The 13,957-nt window shown below is 49.1% G+C and overlaps 1 protein-coding gene across 1 annotated transcript; it reads left to right on the top strand.

Moving 5' to 3' along the window:
- The first annotated feature begins 819 nt into the window (after positions 1–819).
- On the top strand, positions 820–7,343 carry eif4ebp3l (eukaryotic translation initiation factor 4E binding protein 3, like). The gene is given in 4 exon segments (XM_035409924.1): positions 820–1,254; positions 5,244–5,308; positions 5,310–5,421; positions 7,122–7,343. Coding segments are annotated over 4 exon segments (342 nt in total). The 5' UTR covers positions 820–1,121; the 3' UTR covers positions 7,154–7,343.
- The last annotated feature ends 6,614 nt before the right edge of the window (positions 7,344–13,957 follow it).

Genomic DNA, 13,957 nt, shown 5'->3' with positions numbered 1-13,957 from the left:
AAAATCTAAGAAAAATACATAATTGCAGTGCTGGTATCCGATTGTGTTTTGAATAGTGAACAGATCCGGGGTCTGTATTGAGCGCTCCTCGTCTGTATTTATCACGGTTTTAATTCGTGCACCTTCTACCCATACATACTTGTATATACTTTTTCCATATATTGGATTTTTGTCTGACTTCAACCGGAATCATACCTATAACGTACACTTGATAATCAAATCTACTTCCACCTGTACCGTTTTTGTCATCGGCGCATATCCGACTGATGTAATGTAAACAGAGAGCTTGCAATGTGTCGCAAACAGATCACTCCCTAAACTTTGTACAGTAGCTTCCTTTGCTTATTAGCACGATAGATAGGTGACGCACACGTAGCTGGTAAACACAAATCGTCCCTACGTGGCTTTGCCAAATAGGTCTATGACATGCAGCATTTATTGTCTCTTAACTTTCAATATAATTCCACTAAAAATGTTGTCTTATAGAACGTAAAAAATATTATCGCTCAAACTTTCCAGGCAAATTTGTAAAAATAAAAAAAAAATCGTTATGGAAATAACGCGCAGGTTTGGTGCGACACAAATATAACTTTATCAATATGTCCATAATGGCCTTAGTCTGAAACAAATCCTAATATTCTCGTGCATCCGCTTAGAAGACGGTGAGGGTGAATACCGTTTGATAAATAAACGCCTGGTCCCTGCACGAAGTTGGCACCACGTGACAGGAACTCGGGCGCTTTTCAGTAGTTGCGAAACCACGGGACATCACATGAGTCTGGTCACGTAGGTTTTTTTTTTTTTTTGTCAGAACTCGCTCTGCAAAAACAGGCGCACATGGTCAACACATTGCATTCAAGCCCTGCCTCGCCCGATGCGTGTAGGACACCAACCTCTCACCGAGCTGGCTTAAAAATATCTGGATTTATTCCCCCCCCCCCATCTCGCGGGCAATATCTGTTTTAATGCAGTTCCGTCTTTAAGTGACTAGCTACCCGGCTTTGTTCCAATTTGTGGCTCTTGAATAGACTCGTTTGCCTTATCTAGCCAACTCCGCAGCCCATATTATAGAAATAGAGTTGTTTAGCGGTAAATAATACAATAGTTAATAAATAAAAAAAATGTCTACTAAGTGCAATCAGACCAAAAGCTGCCCCATTCCCACTCGAATTATGCATCTGAAGGACTGGTCGCAGCTTCCCGACTGCTACAGTCAGACACCCGGGGGCACTCTCTTCTCTACGACGCCTGGAGGTAAGCTTCCCTAACTGTGCGCGTGAAGTATTTTTGCAGGTGAAGTGTTAGCTATTGTTAAACTTTTTGTGCTTTCAGTTTGCCCGTTGTAAAAAAAAAAGACGTAGTGATGCTTGTTTATATGTTACAATACGTAGTTTTTTGGATAGGGGGGGTCCTCAAACCTCAAAGCAGCTTGCTTTCATACCAAAAATCAGGTACTGATTTCCAGACGAACAAGGTATTCTTACGGTCTTAATTAGATATATATATATATATATATATATATATATATATATATATATATATATATATATATATATATATATATATTACCTTAGATTGTTGGCTATAAATAATACCGTTTAAGCTACCGTTATTTCCCCACGACAAGGTCCCGAATCTCTACAAGCGAATATTTTATACTTCAATTCTGAGTTTAGGCTGAGTTCGTCCTGCCTTTTCGATTGGAAATGCGCGTACATGCCTTGAATTAATTGTGCGTCTGACTCATAGACTGTAGAAAAGTATGAAAAATGAAAATGACTTTAGCGACAGAGTGATCCAAGACGGGAGGCACGCCGCGCGCGCCCCGCCTCATCCCAACGGTTATTTTGTATCGTTTGGAACAGCGCGTGCTGGCCCTCGGTGAACTGGGGATATTTTCCGCGGCGTTGGCGCTTTGCTTCGGTGCCCCCCATTCTTGCGAGCAGGCATTGAGCTGCTAGCTAATATCTACTCGGTGCGTAATCCCTGCGCCGTGACAGTGTGTGCGTCTCCGGCATGTAATGTTAGACGTTTGGGTTACTTACATTTCTTAAACTTAGTGAACTCGTGCATGGATCCAGCCCATGTTATGTCTATGTCTACAGCTTTGCATATCAACTAATTTCAATGCATTGGCGAATTCGGTCGCCGGCTAGTGTAAAGCGCAGTAATACAGATACGAAGTCTCTCCAGTACCCCGCGCACGTTCATGCAACTTCTCAAACTCGGGATGTTGTTGCGTTCTCTTGCTTTCAAGCATGGGCATGGCGTGCTGTGTTTCATCAACAGTGTGCTCCAGCGGTAAACACTGGAACGACGGCTTATTTATCCAAACCACGTGAGAGCGACTGGCAATGGTCCTGACTGTGCCCATTGTTTATGTTGAGGGCGAGTGTTAGAATTCAGGTCCCGTGAACAAGCGAATACCGCGGAGTTCGTTATTATCGTCGCTGGTACCAGAGTAAATGTGGATGTCGTTTAATGCATTGCAAGAGATCCCTTATGGGATCTTACGTAATATTCTTGAGGGGCTGGACCCTGCATGTGGCCTATATGTTGTTAGTTATGCTTATCAACTGTGTCATAACAAGGGGAAAAAAATATTGATGAGAACTCATTGGGCGCTTGGCACACATGACACTAACCACATCCTTAGAGGGCGGGGGGGGCGGGGGGAGGAGGTGCTGGCATTCATACTCAACTCATATTTTGTCAAAGCAACAAGAAAATAATATTGCAGCCTGGAGCTATTAGTAGTATTGGTACGGGAGGCATTACCGGTCAAACAAGGACTTGCAGAGAAAAGCATGTATACGCGCATTTGAGCGTGCGCGTACACACACACACACACACACACACACACACACACACTCCCTCTGCCTGGTTGGCGTGTTTCCAGGGGGGCCCCGAACGGGACGGTGAACAGAGGTGCCCCCCCCTCGGCAGAGCAGGATCACAGGAATAGCTGAGAACATTCTGTCCTGCTGCAGAGGGCCCACAACACCACCCCTTTCTGAGAACGCGAAAAAGTTCGGAGGAAAGCCGGGCTCTGTAGAGAGGGAGAGAGAGAGGGAGGGAGGACGGGAGAGAGGGAGAGAGAGAGGGAGGGAGGGAGAGAGAGAGAGAGGGAGAGGGAGGGAATGAGAGGGAGAGAGAGAGAGAGAGAGGGAGGGAATGAGAGGGAGAGAGAGAGGGAGGGAATGAGAGGGAGAGAGAGAGAGGGCGCTCCTTTCAGGTGATTTTGGGCTGGTGATGGGGGCAGGTGAGCTCTGCGGGCTGTCCCAGGTCCTGCTGCAGATAACGCCTGAGGCCGGGTCAGCGGTGCCAGCCCAGCGCCTAGAAACAGTCCCCACAACGCTGGCCAATCAGCAGCTGGCTCGCACCCAGACCTCGCAGCGCCGCGCCAAAGCCGGCGTTCGCTTGCGCTGAAAGTGGAGCCTGTGTGAGGAGCTCTAAAAACTGTACGCACCTCATTTTCACGTCCCGTCAAAACTGGCTCCAGCCTTCCGATTTTGGAGGGTGTTCTCCCCATCCCCCCCCCCTCCCCCTCCCCCTCCACACACACACACACTCACACACACAACCGGTTCCCTAAAGGTTTGTGATTAGTGTCGGCGTAGGAGTGTGTGTGCTGTCTGCACAGGCGTGTGTTTTGCAACACGGGGCGGATAAGAGCTGTGGGTGAAATCCAGGCTCAGGTGGAGTCGGGCCCACAGATCGCCTGGCCCGTCTGAGCGTGGAGTCCGGAGAGAGATCTCCTCGCCCAGCCCAGACCTTGCACTCAGCGGCTGATCTGCGTGCGATTGGCCTGGCGATGGGAGGGAAGAGCCCATGTTTCTGAGAGCGTGGAGTCTAGAGAGGGCTTTCTCTCACGGAGCAGCTGGTCTGTGAGTGAACGCACGTCAGTCAGCGATTGGCCGGCGATGGGAGGGATGGGGTGCTGAGAACATGCAGATCCTCCTCGCCTGTAAACACCAGCCCCCCCCCCCCCCCCACAGATATCAGCCCCCCGGGGGAGGAAGTGTAAAAACAGAGCATTTTAAGCAGAACCCGTCACACATCAGAGCAGTAAACAGCCGTCAGATCACCACCTCGCTTAGATGCAGGTCCCCCAAGAGGGGGGGGGTCCCAGGGGTGGGTCCCCCAGAGTCACCCCACCACTGGGCTCCTGTCCCACCCTATAGGAGAGGGACACACAGCTGTTCTCAGTTACAGTCACGAGTGAGCGAGCGAGTGAGTGTGTGAGTGCATGAGTGTGCACACGTTCGCGTGTGTGTGCATGCTGCCTGTATTCAATGATAAATATTTTTGCTTAACATGTGACTTGTAAGTTAAACATTTTTTCTTCACAAAATAAGTTTGGTGTGCAAGTGGGTGTGTGTGTGTGTGTGTATGCGTTTGTGAGTGTGTGTGTGTGTGTGTGTGTGTGTATGATGCAGAGCCTGCTTTTCACTGGAGTTCTCTGTGCCCCTGCATTCCAGCACGCGCCCCCCCCCCCACCATGGGGGTCCTTTGTCCTGGACACGCTCCACAGTCCAGGTTGCATAACCTGTTTTTCCACCCCTCAGAGGGCTGACAGGTACAGTGGGGGTCAAACCACGGGCCACGCCCAGTACAGTACAAACTTCAGCGCCCCCCCCCCCCCCCCCCAGAACAGCGTGTCACTGCTCGGTGTCGTTCGGTAACATCCACTCGGGGGGGGTGTATTCAGTGCTCGCGTTTCGGAAGATAACAAGACCGCTAAACTTCAGAGGGGCCGGCTGCTGTGGCGGTTATGGCCCCTCTGGGATTTCCCATAATCCTTTGCCAGCTGCTGGTCCCCCCCTCCCCTATTGAGGCGAAATGGTGGCCGAAGTTTATACACGTCAGTGTGTTTGCAGAGTTTTCCTAGAACTGGTTCGGCACTGCTAGCCTCCCCAGGGGCCGGCTCATCTCCTGCAGTGAGTGTTTGTTGATCACACAGTAGAATGTTCAGTGGCAAATCAGCTCTTACAGAGTACATGCAGTCCCTAGATCCGGGGAGGGGGCGGGGGGGGGGGGGGTGGGTCTGCCTGTTAAAATAACTGGAGGAGTGAACTCTCTCCATCCAAACAAGCAGTCTTATTGTGTGTGCCTGTTTTACTGACTGTAAGATGGTTTGTGAGGTCCACACAGACTGATGTGGCCCCTGGGCTGTACCTGTTTCCTGTTTCCTGTACTGGAGCGTAGAGTGAGTGCGGCTGTCCTGTCCCTCTGTCCTGCAGGAACCCGGATCATCTACGACAGGAAGTTCCTGCTCGACTGCCGAAACTCGCCCATCGCCCGCACCCCCCCCCTGCTGCCTACCCCAAATCCCCGGGGTGACCGTCCCGTCGTCACAACCCCTGGGGAAGCTGCAGGAGCTGAAAGAGGAGTTGGAGGAGGAGGAGAAGGACCTGCCAGGTGAGAGCGTGTGTTCCGTCCCCGTATCCCCCCCCCCACCTGTACGCCTGCATGCCGCGCCCCCCTCCCCCTCCACCCCACCTGTACGCCTGCATGCAACCCCCACTCCGCCTGTACGCCTGCATGCCCCGCCCCCCCCACCCCGCCTGTACACCTGCATGCCCCACCCCCCTCCCCCCCCCCCACCCTGCCTGTACGCCTGCATGCAACCCCCACCCCGCCTGTATGCCTGCATGACCCGCCCCCCTCCCCCCCCCCCCACCCCGCCTGTACGCCTGCGTGCCCCGCCCCCACCCCACGCCCGACATGCGATGCAGGCGCACGTGCGCGCATGCAGGCGCTCGGAGTGTCGCGCCCCAGAGGGGTCTTCTGGGACGGCAGAGTTTCCTGTCCAAAGACCGGTGGAACGACTGGAAATCCCAGTTTTTATTTCTGTGGCGTTAATCACAGACCGCGCTGTCATGGGGGGGGGTGGCTTTACTGACAGAAGCACAGACATGTAGGTCACCCCTCCCCCCTCCCCCCTCCCCAAACTTGAGTTCCTGGAGCCCAGCGTTAGGAAAATGCCTTTCCTCGAACTGGGTCACCCCTCCAGGGCTGCGGCAGTGTTGGCCCTGCAGCTCCTCACTGCTGCTTACCCTCTGTGTCCAGGACCTGCTGCACACCACTGTGTCAATGCTGTAGCATGTGTTTAGGGTGCTGCTGGGAGTTGTAGTCCTGTAGCCCTCCGGTTTGTTGTTATGGAAAATGTTGCATCATTCATTGTCTCCTGTCAGGAAAGTAACACATGGGCTCCAAAAATAAGCCTGTTCCCCCTGGCCCGGTCCTGTGAACCTGGCTCGGCGTGCGTTTGAAGAGTGACACAAGACACAGGCGTTGGCCTTGGGAGCCTTCTCTTCTTTTTAAAATGTTTTTTTCTTTTGGCAGTGTGGCCACAGTATTTACACGGGGAAGCGTAAACAGTTCGACCCTCGACCTTCTCTGTTCGGGAACGAAATGCAGCAGCGCTCCTGACCTTCCGCTGCCCCCCCCCCCGTAGATCTGGTGTTTGGCGTTTATCGGGACTTTTGGAGTCAGGTGTTCCTGAGCCCTGTAAATCAGACGTGAGGCGGGGGCGAGGACGGGTGTTCCCCCCCGCGGGCCTGTGAGCGGAGATAGCGGGGGAGGGTACAGCTTGTCGGCCTCTTATCTGTGTCATTGATTTATCTGGTTTATTTTGTTCCTGCGCGTGAGTTTATTCTGTAATGACGTTTCAAGGTGACCCGCCGTTAGTGCCAAAGAGGAAGTCTCGCTTCTTTCTCAATCCTGAGTTTTGATTTACGCTGGAAATGTACCACCGGCAGCCATTTTAAGAGTGTTTTGGGGAAGTGGGCTGCGTGCAAAGCTGCTGTGGAGTCCGGGAGTGTCCCATCTTATCCGAAAAAGGGCTGGCGTGGGTACAGGTCCTGTTTTTGCCCCGCAGTACGACACCTAGTGGTTTTAAATCAAGTCCTTGACGAGCAGAATCTGCTGCCTTAATGCTGGGCCAATGCAAAAACCTGCACCCACACCGGCCCTCTTCAGAGAAGGTTTGACACTCCTTGTGTGGACAGGTGAGGACTGGATTGTTGGCGCCTGGTGTGTAAGCACTTTAACACTGAGACAGTCTCTCACAGTGACACTGACCCCCCCCTCTCCCCTCCCCCCTCCTCTGTCCACAGCCGATGACAGCCAGTTCGAGATGGACATCTGAACACCAGCTCTGCGTCCCGTGGAGAGAACTTCCCGTTTCTGCGCGTAGCTCCTCACGGCCTGTCTCCGGACCAGCGCACGCTGTCACCTTTTCCCTTTCCGTTTCCTTTCATTTTTACCTTTTTAAACTTTTATGAAGAACCAAAAAAAAACTAAAAACCAAAAAAAGAAACCAAAAAAAAAACAATCCCTGAGCTTGAAGAAGTTTGATTGTCCAGCTGCAAGCTCACAGCGGGGAGGAGGGGAGGCCGGAGGCCGCACGGCTGCTTTTAACACAGTTTTATTTTTCGTTTGTACATTTGGTACTTTATATATTTTTTAAAAGCTAAATGGATGTATATGTAAATTCAGACAGTTGAGTTGGGGGGGGGGTGGGGGATGGGGGATGGGGGGTGGGGGGGGGGGTTGCTCGTTACCCTGTGAGGTTAGCGGACGAGGCCGCCAGGTCGTCTGAGCTGGGCTGTGGACACACTCTCCTCTGCGCTGGAACCTGCAGCTGCAGAGGAAAAGAACTGAAAACGTGTAAAAAATAAATAAAAATATAAAAAAATAAATAAAAGAAATATTTTTAAACACACACTGAGTTGAATTGTCATTGCCTCCAGCTCTGTGCTCTTTGAACTCGCAAAAAAATAAACGACCTGTTTTTTTAAAGAAAGCACGGAAAAGAAAAGGGTTCATATATGCGTCGAGAGTCGGTTGCCCTGTGGGCTGTCACATGGTCTCACACGACTGTTTTGGTAAAATATAAACGCTCAGTCCTATGCTTCCAAAGCACTTCACTCACAGGCGTTTTTCCACTGATATCAACCAGACACAATGACCCAGTTCCCACTTTTCCCCTTCCTTATGCGGCCAAATCACCGAGCCGTTATTAGTTATGTTTGGCTAATTTTCCCCAACAGCTGACTGCTGCTAAATGCGACCGGAGCGCTATTAATAGGCACATATCCTCCCCCAGGGGAAAGCGTGCTTGCAGGCAAGTTGAGACAGAGACCCAAGAACGTGGGGAGGAACAAGATCATTAAAAACAAAGGAGATTGACATGTCCTACATATGGCGCACCTTTCTGGTTTTATCTGTCTGTGTGTCTGTTTGTCTGCCTCTCTGTCTGTCAACACAGCACAGGCTATTGACGGGAATTTGATCTTGCTTAGGAACACTCGCACGCCGGTGATTTTAGTCTCCATCTTGTTTTTAAGCCGTCCTGTCAGCCCTGCCGTATGACAGGCAATGCTTGAGTTCTGCACTCTGGTACAATGTACTGGCTGCACTGAACAAAGAGCCATTCTGTCATTTCAAGGGGGTTCACTTTCCAAAAATAAAATAGAAAGTTGTGCTCCAAACAGAAAAAAAACATTTACAATAATGCTAAATGTGTAAGTATGGTGATTTACGAGATCACCATACTTCCAGTTTTCACGTTAGCTCCTCAGAAATGATGACAGGTTGAAATGCATATTCTAAAAAGTTCCTTCAGTCAGGTGGTGAACTTAAAATCAGGGTACAACCATGAAGACCAAAACAGCTTTGGGGCAAGGCAGTAGAAAGGTGAAACGGTATGAAATAATCCTTTGAGGATTATTGAGTCAGTTAAGAGGTAAACAGGTGCGTCACACCTGAACCCTGCTGAGACCTGTGTCTCTGATCTGAGACGCTGGGAAAGATGAATCTGGGCAGGGAACCAGAAACGTCCCAGAGCAGCGTGCTTAAATGGAACAGAAAGGTACAGGTGTCCCGGTCCGTTCCGGTCCACTTTGAGCACCGTCCCAGACGCTCCATGAAACCGTCCTGCCGGTGTTGGGTTTGCTCCAGACCTAGCGTTTTACATTTCACCTATAATGTTACAACAGGCTGTTGTCTGGTTAAGCCTAATTTCCATGTTCTTCTTGCACCTCGCTGGGATTTGAGATGGGTCTTTCAGTAACGGCTTATGCCTTGGCACCGCTGCACAGAACAGCTTTGCCGTTATGGTTTATACATGCAAGTGGGTCAGTCAGCCAAAGGACACATTTTTCCCGTTCTTAGAAATGATCAGCTCAGTGCTAAGCAGATGAGATCTGAGAAAAGTTATCAGTCCTGCCCTGGACTGTGTGCACTTTGACCTCGCACTGTCTTCAAAATTACCTAACAGTGGAGACACAATGAGCTAGAAAGTTATCTGAGAGAGAGAGAGGGCGATATCTGATGTTTATGTAATCCTCCCAATAAACAAAAGTCTTACTTCTCTGCTTGTCCCAGATCTTTCACATATTTACTTCAGAGTTAATCAGTTGTTTCAGGTGTCCTTTAGCCTGGAAGATAGACCAGAAAATTTTAAAAACTGTTAGTGTGAGATTTACATCTACGCTCACCCATGTCGTACTTCTGTTATGAAACCCACAGATACCATTTTTGAAGAGTTTATGCAATGTGTTTTTGTCAACGTCATTATTTTAAAAAAAGGAGAAGGGGAGCTTGTTTATAGCCTGTGCGCCTGCGTTAGCCCAAGGCTAGCTGCACTAACGTTTCGCAATTGCCCTCAGTCCCACAACCCCACTGCCTGACTGAAGTTTTGTAGAACTACTGAAGGCTGACACATCATCACTGACATCACTGCCAGATTTCTGTCCTCTGCTGTCTGTCCATCTGTTATGTGTTTCCTGTTATGCGTTTCCTGTTATGCGTTTCCTGTCCTCTTTCCAGGAAATTTTTGCACTGGTTGTGTGCAGTCTCTTAAAAAAAAAAAATCTTTTATTATTTTGAACATCAATGACTGTGCACCAAACCAATTCAGTATGGAACGGGTCTGACCTGGGTCAAACAACACAAGCGGCGCATTACTGTGCAGTATGGAACGGGTCTGACCTGGAACAAACAAGACAGCCAGTGCCTCTCCCTTGGCCTGACTGACCTGTGCATCACACACTAAACATACTGCACACATGCTGCATACTGCACACATACTGCACACATACTGCATACTGAACACATACTGCACACATACTGCATACTGCACGTATACCAGGCCACTACAGAAAACTGCGATATCAGTCTGTCTGAAGCGGCCAGTACTGAGCTTGGCTGTGCTGGAATGAGGACTGCTGCCCTACCGAACATCAGGGGGGCATCGTGTCCAACCCCTTTTGGGGGCAGGGGGGGTGGCCCCACAGCGCCCCCCCCCCACCCTGCCGCCGGCACTGGGCCAGAAAGGGGGGGCTGGGGGGAGGGGGGGGGGGCAGCTGGCTCAGCAGCCCCCGTCACATGCTGTCCTTGTGGTCCTGAGAAGATAATGATGAAATATCTCAGTCTAATTGCACGTAATGCGCATCACTGTCCCTTTAAAGGGGATTAAAGCTGCTGACCCCGTAAGAAGTGGGCGGAGTCTCACATGTCGTCCACTGAGTGATAGAGGAGCATACTGCATACACTAATCTTGTACAATCCCTGCCCCCTATTCTGTCTGTGAAAAAACATCATTATTTCAAATTAAAGTAAGGGTTTGCTAAATCTAAATCTGACAAAGTCCTTCTCCCAAAGGTCACGATAATTTAAGCCAGTTATGGTTACTTAACAAAAAAAAGAAAAAAAAAGGTCAGACATCTGAGCGCTGATATCCAGCCCTTAACTGTGCGCCAGACTCTAACCGTCACTAAGGGGGCGTGGCTAGCTTTGGCCACCGTACTACTAGACATGCGCTTTCATTTATAGAAACGAAAAATTTGTAAACTAGAAGATAAATTGTCTCACTGTGACACCGCTAACATTCTGGAATCATATCTCTACCCTCACACAAACCCCCACTCCCCAGCACCCGCCCTACCCCCGCCCCCCCCCCCCCCGCGCCCCCCCCATCCCGATTTGGGAACAGGCACTTATTTTCTCCCTCTTGCTTCTGGGGGAATACCAGTCGTTAGGACAACTGTAAAAACAGTGTCGCTAACACACGGCATATCTTGTCGCATACATAAAACGAGTGACAGCTAAGCACCAGCTGCAACGATCAACACACACACACACAAACACACACACTCACGTACGCATGCACACACGCACACACACACACATCTCATGCATTTTATGGGGGGGGGGCACAGCAGTCCCTCTCAATCCATGTGCCTTCTAACTGCCAATCATCCCACCCGTTCCCTCCTCCCCTGAGATGGAAAGTTTTGAACATTCCAGTTTAAGGGTGAGAGTCTGAACTGCCAACTAATTAAACTTACAACTTTATAATTAAACTCATATAATTGTGTTTGTCCAGCTCCACATAATAAACTCTCCCACACCTGCAGTATCACCATGAAAACTGGTGCAAGCAGTGCTAATATTTCACCATTATTATGTTCATTTTTTCTTTTTTTGTATGTTTCTTTAGTGTCATGCAGGACACTTGAAGTCAAGAACAGGAGCCTTTTGGGATCAACTCTGCAGAATCCACAAGAGGTTTCTGTTTAAACTAGTCTGGTATGCGTGCCCCGGCAGATCAGCTGATTGCTAAATTTAGCCTGAGCTCACCTCTGACCCCATGGCAACGAGTCTCCATGCAACAGACCTGCCTGCACCACTGAGGCCCTCTCCAGCCGAGCCTTCCCATAACTCCCGGCTGTGCGCAGCATTCCGTGAGCTGGTGGTGTGGCTGTCAGTGGAGAGCAATGCTGTTGCCCCATGTTTATGGTTACAGAGAATGTTTTTGGAAGTCCCCCTACTTCGAGTGTCTGTCTGTCTGTCTGTCTGTCTGTCTATCAGTCTGGACGTGTGCGCCAGACTGGCTGCCAGTGGGAGATTGGCGCAAAGGGAGATAAGCTGACACAGCGCTCAACGTTACCTGAGAGCACCTACCCGCCACAGAGACCCTTTAAAACTATTCATCCCATACATAACACAGGGGTCTGCGTGAAGGATTTAAATGATACTTTAATAATACTATGAGAAAGAAGCTGGGCTGCAGTGCAGCGCAATAGTAGCTACATCTAATCTCTTTGGCGTTCCTCCAAAGTTGAACATGCCAAAGACTGCATCCCCTCCTGCAGACATATACCATCAGATATCATATTTCAATCTCCTGTCCAAGAAGACAAACAGACTGATGGGGCACTTAGTTCTTTCTCCAGACAGCTAAAAGGACCCTGAAGCGTGTGTCTGCATGTTTCAGTGTGTCTGTGGGCCATGCAAATACAAAAAAGTGCTTGTTTTCTAGACACAGTCTTCATTGGCCAAAACATTATATCCATGAATACTTACTGTTTACATCCTATCATCTACAGTGGAAACAATCAGTGACCTGTACTTTTGGTTGTCCTGACAACAGAGGTTGGAAAGTTCAGGGTGCAGAAGGTAAAAGTCCTGCCGTGTGTTTCTTCCACCAGTGAACTCAGCCAACCGATTTCACTAATTAGACCTCCTGGCAACAGAATTATGCTAATCAGCAAATCCGGGTAGTTTGCTAATTGTCACAATTAGCACAAGGGTGGACTTCGTGAACCTGAATTTTCCACCTCTGTCTGACAGTGCGGTGTAATCTGAACCATTGAACAGCCACTGGAGCAGGGCTGCTCAAACCTGTTCCTGGAAACCTATCATCCTGTAGGTTTTAATTTCAACCTAAATTTGGCACGCCTGATTCTACTAATTAGAAGCTCAACGAGATCTCTAACTGTTCAATGACGTGTGCTTTGTTAGCGCTGGATTGAAAACGGATAGCACGGTGGCTCTCCAGAAACAGGGCTGGACAGATCTGCACTGGAGAGGCATTCAGTTGAGCAGGGAGCATAGACCGTAAAAAAGCGGTTGTTTCCCCTTGGCTGGGAGTCGGACGTAAGGTTTAGACTGCCATCTGCTGGTGGGAATAAGGAACTGTGTAAGGTCTTTTGAACCATAAAATTCTGAGTACATGCTGTTGAAATCCGCAGGATGCAAGAATAATTTCCTGAGTCTGGTTGGTCTTAGCAAGGTATCGGTGTTGATTTTTGGGTTTTGTTTGTTTTTTGTTTTGCTAGGGTGAACGAAGTTTGAACAAAACAGAATTAGCACTGCCAACTATACTGCACCTGGCCCAGCCTTTTGATAGACGTCCTTCACCACAGAATATAAACCATAGACTGTACAAAAATAGATATAAACCCAATAGGCTCTATGCACGACCGTTCTCTCGTCATCAAATGGAAAAAGAAGTGACGTAATGTAGGTACAGACGGGTTTCCTGTAGCCACAACGATGGTAACTGGAGTGACGTGTGACGCGTTGCTCAGGTGTCTCACACACCTGCCAAATATTAACCTTTCGGACGCTGTCTCGGTGGCGGAAAAAACACTCAGAGACTATAACTAGCCACAACTGGATAAAGGGGCACAAGTTTTTCCATGAAGAATGTTTAATTACGAAGGTAATGAACTACCGTAACTAACTTGCGATTTGCTATCTCGCTTTTATAGCTGGTTAGCTAGCCCTATTATTGTTCCCTCACGAATTTTGACCTTATTTTAGGCCTACATACAGTCAGTTTACTGGCAGGCCACTATCAGAGACGCGTAGCATCTATCCAGTTCTACTATATCTAACTGGATAGTTAAATAGTATATCCAGTTATACTATATCTAACTGGATAGTTAAATTCCCTAACGTCACATTTTATGCCCGAAGAAACATCCCTTTCATGTACTTCGTATCCTAGGTAGTAAAACAGACAGGCCTAGTGCGCGCTCGGGGCTACATGTTTCTGAAAAAGAGGCAGTTGCCTAATCTTGTGAGCGTATCCCACGAACCGGGACTGCTGTGTCTGCACGCTGCAGTATTATGTTAATAAAATGTTTAGCCTACGTATGCA

This window comes from Anguilla anguilla, chromosome 3, assembly GCF_013347855.1.
Source record: "Anguilla anguilla isolate fAngAng1 chromosome 3, fAngAng1.pri, whole genome shotgun sequence".
NCBI lineage: Eukaryota > Metazoa > Chordata > Actinopteri > Anguilliformes > Anguillidae > Anguilla > Anguilla anguilla.
This window is presented reverse-complemented; position numbering and strand designations above follow the sequence as displayed.